Here is a 4,059-nt window from a genome sequence, read left to right as displayed (position 1 = left end):
GCACCCAACACCACCCGACCCGGCGGTTCATATCATAGGCTATGAGTGCGGGCGGCGCGTTCAGCCCATCCTTCATGGTGATGCAGCGGCCACTGGGGCAGCACCACCGCCTTCAGCATCGACTCGCTGATCGGCGGCGGGCCGCCGCAGCACGCCAGCCCGGCGGGACACTTCGTCTACACCGGCTACCCGATGTTCATGCCCTACCGGTCGGTGGTGCTCCCCGCCGCCGCCGCCCCCCTCCGCCGCCGCCCTCCTCCGCCGGCCACCATCCACCACCAGATCCCGCCCGGGCTCCAGAACAGCTTCTGCTCCAGCCTGGCGCAGGGCATGGCGCTCACCTCCACGCTCATGGCGTCTCTCCCCGGCGCGGCCGGCCGGCGGCTTCTCCTCCTCCGGCTCTTCTTCGGCGTCCTCTGCGGCTTCGCAGCAGCACCAGGAGGCGGGCCATCAGGAAGTTCGGCTCGCAGCCTCCCTCGTCCCTGCACTCGGTGTTTGACAAGGCTCCGGGACGCGCTCAGTAGCCACGGCCGCCGCTGCTTGGAGGGAGCCGACGAAGGGAAGTCGTTCCTCGGGAAGGACAGCTTCCACGACCCGGAGTCAGCCACAGGTAGCAGTAGCAGGCTCTTTGCATTTCGTTTTTTGGAACAGATTTTTATTTATTTTATGCATGGCCTATCTGTAATGTCACAATTAACAGTTACAATTGGATAAATGGATGACATTTGAATGAGATTTCCTTAAAATAATAACTAGAGCCGTGGTGGTGGTATAGCCGACAGATAACTCCTCAGTGTTACATTTAATTTAATTATATACATTTAGTGTAAACAAATTATTTATATGTTTTATTCCATCTTAAAACATAGAAAATGTCTCTGGAATTTCCAGAGAATGTTTAATCTGCCTTTTTTTTTAATACATAAGGATGCACACAGAATATGCAATCGATGTCAATGTCAGTCTCTCGCGACTATAAGGATTTTTGATGACTGGTGCGGCTGAAAAAGTATAATTCTAAATAATAACACATACAGGCTACTGTACTGAAACTGACACGTGGTAGGTCTGTCTATAACTGGAGCCAGACCCATCGTACCTCATTTGGATTCCTTCCAGCCGTAAATACATCCCATGTCAAATAAATCCCCAGGAGGGTGTTCAGGGCTTTTGGAGTGACGCCGGCGGCGAGTCTGTAACCCCTTCAACAAATCACTGTAATCGCTGCTGCGCTCATTTTAATAACGACCAACATCTGCGTCGGCGTTTAAATGTAGGCCTACTATATATATATATATATAATATATATATATATAGAACATTAATGATTATTATTTGTTTTGTATATAAAGTTGGCCAGCTGAAATTTGTATAGGCCTATTTTATTTCTGGTCTGCTTCGGTGAATTTTAAGGCAATTATTGCAATCGTATAGGCCCTAAATCACAGAGAGGGGGTCTGCTCTGGGGGGAGACAGAGAGAATTACGCGCACTGCTCTGCTCTCCGACCATAATGTACAGCCTAGAGAGGACCGATGATCACGAAAAGAACGAAAATACGCGCCTGGCGGCATATATTTTTGTCATATAATGTGTTCCGATTTGAAATGGCCCTCGATCGCTGCACGCACGCACGCAGGCATCGAGCATCAAAAGCACAACGCTGATTGATAATGACATGAGAAACATCCAGATGTCATGTTCAACTCTTGTCTCAGTTTCTTTTGGAAGGGGGGGGGGTGGATTAGGAGAGAGGTTAATTTAGCCGCTATGTATCCATTGATTGATTGAATAGGCTAGGCCTACTTTATTAACGGTTTGCAGAAGAAAGCAGGAAGTAGGCTATATAGTTCAATAGGAAAGCACTATTATATACAGCTTGTTTCCATTGGGATCCTTCATATTAAATTAATTATAGGCTATACCATTCCATTTTGTACACTCTCTGAGCTATACATTAAGACATTTATAAAACCGTGTTTTATTATATTATGTTTGTATATAGTCAGAGCGCTCCATCACGGCGGCAATAAAGACGACAGCGACGAGTGCAACAGGAAAGACGAGAGCTACTCCATGGACAGCGACCTGGACTACAGCTCCGACGACAACCTCCCGGGAGGCCCCAACAAGGATGCCGAGGGGCCCAACGGAGGAGGAGGCCCCCGGGACGACGGCGGCGCGGGCGGCGGCGGCAGCACCACGTCCACGGGCAAGAACCGGCGGCGGCGCACGGCCTTCACCAGTGAGCAGCTGCTGGAGCTGGAGAAGGAGTTCCACTGCAAGAAGTACCTGTCGCTCACCGAGCGCTCGCAGATCGCGCACGCGCTCAAGCTGAGCGAGGTGCAGGTGAAGATCTGGTTCCAGAACCGCCGCGCCAAGTGGAAGCGCGTCAAGGCGGGCAACGTCAACAACAAGACGGGCGAGCCCTCGCGGAACCCCAAGATCGTGGTGCCCATCCCCGTGCACGTCAGCCGCTTCGCCATCCGCAGCCAGCACCAACAGTTGGAGCAAGCCAGACCATAACAAAAAAAAACTAAAATAAATAAACACTTAACCACTTGATCCCCCCCATGCAGGCAGCATCCCATATTCTGGTTGGGGGACATTACCCCCCCCCCCCCCCCCCCCACCCAAATAGCGGATTTACAATCTCACAGCATTTGCAACTGTCATTTCTTGTGGGCTTTGTAGATCGGCTATTTTTGAGGGGGAGATTTGGTGTGAAGAAAGCGGTCCGCTCCGAGTACAGACACAGCCAATAAACTCAGGTCCGTTTTACGGGTTTAAGTGGTTAAAAATGGATCAAAAGAGACCTCATGCAGTCAAAACGCAGTATTAATCTTTTATTTATTTTTTTGTTTTGTTTTTAAAAACGCCAAATAAACTGTGCGTAAAAACATGGAGCACTGGTAAGGCCTATCCTACCCACCCAATCCTCTCTTGGCCCGACGGTGGCTGGCTGTCCTGCGTCTGGGAGGAGTGCTTCTGAATGACAGCTGATGAGAGCTCTATTGATGGTGACATGTGTTGCTCTACGGGTGAATCGATCCGCGCGACAGTCCAAGTGACACCACAGGCCGCCTGTTGAATGGCGCCAGGAACGCATTCATCACCCCCTTTCTCTCTCTCTCTCTTTCTCTCTCTCTCTCTCTCTCGCTCCCCCCGACCCCCTATTAGTGTTTTTACAACCCGTTCACGCATGTAAATAATTCAAGTCCGTCCGACGCAGGAAGAATCAACATAATATGGGACCAAATTTATGGACGTTGGAAACGTGGAGTGGTTCTCAAATCCTTTTTTTTATTTCAAGGACCTCCCCCCCCCCATAACTCCGAGGGTGTACAAAATGAACAAAATGGACCCGCAAGGGTCAGCTTGTACTCCCTCGGAGACTGTAGTTACAGACACCCCCCCCCCCCCCCCCCCCCCCCCCCAACACATGCACACACACCAAAAAGAACACGGCTGAACACGGCTGGATCCTCAAGTCAAGTGTATACATTTCAGTATGGTGTATATATAGCATTATAGGCCACACTTCTTCTTTTTATTCCTTTTTTTAAGGAAAGATAAAAATGTGTGTATAAAGCTTGTGTTATTATTATTTTTTTTACATTGTTTTGAACTTCGAAATAACTTTTGAGTTGACAACTCTAAGACAAAGATGAGTTGTCTCTCTTTTTAACATTTTTGTCCCTTTAGGCCTAAAGACAACTAACGATTCAAGCCAAATACATAAAAGACATCCGCTGGATTTTCATTACTCAATATTATGATTTGTTGTTGATATCATTAATTGTTTCTTGAATTTATTTTTCGTTATTTTTTTATTTTACAGAATTTATGCTGCTAATTTATTTATAAGAAAATAAAAATAAAATTGTGCAAAAGTAACTAACATTCCATGACGTATCGAGTAAAATGATATAGGTGTGAATTAAAGCTGAAATGTTACCACAACGGCTTGTCTCGAACAACATTACTTGTCTCTATATAATAGGCCTGACGGCCAATTGACAGAATGCAGGAATATGCTGAATATGTATGTGATGTGCTG

At 47.7% G+C, this 4,059-nt stretch overlaps 1 protein-coding gene and 1 pseudogene across 2 annotated transcripts in view; both read left to right on the top strand.

Moving 5' to 3' along the window:
- LOC310853911 (homeobox protein GBX-2-like) overlaps positions 1 to 2,525 on the top strand; it is a gene marked incomplete at both ends in the record, with an annotated part of 3,991 nt that extends 1,466 nt beyond the window's left edge. The window contains 1 exon segment of the mRNA XM_083758383.1: positions 2,005 to 2,525. Within this exon segment, the coding sequence (XP_083614509.1) occupies positions 2,005 to 2,525 (521 nt within the window).
- Positions 42 to 524, top strand: LOC310854304 (homeobox protein GBX-2-like; annotated as a pseudogene). Its single transcript has one exon. The product of its transcript is annotated as a homeobox protein GBX-2-like (transcript).
- Positions 2,526 to 4,059: the final 1,534 nt, after the last annotated feature.

Source organism: Protomyctophum parallelum, assembly GCF_964188405.1.
Source record: "Protomyctophum parallelum genome assembly, chromosome: 23".
Taxonomy (NCBI): Eukaryota; Metazoa; Chordata; class Actinopteri; order Myctophiformes; family Myctophidae; genus Protomyctophum; species Protomyctophum parallelum.
This window is presented reverse-complemented; position numbering and strand designations above follow the sequence as displayed.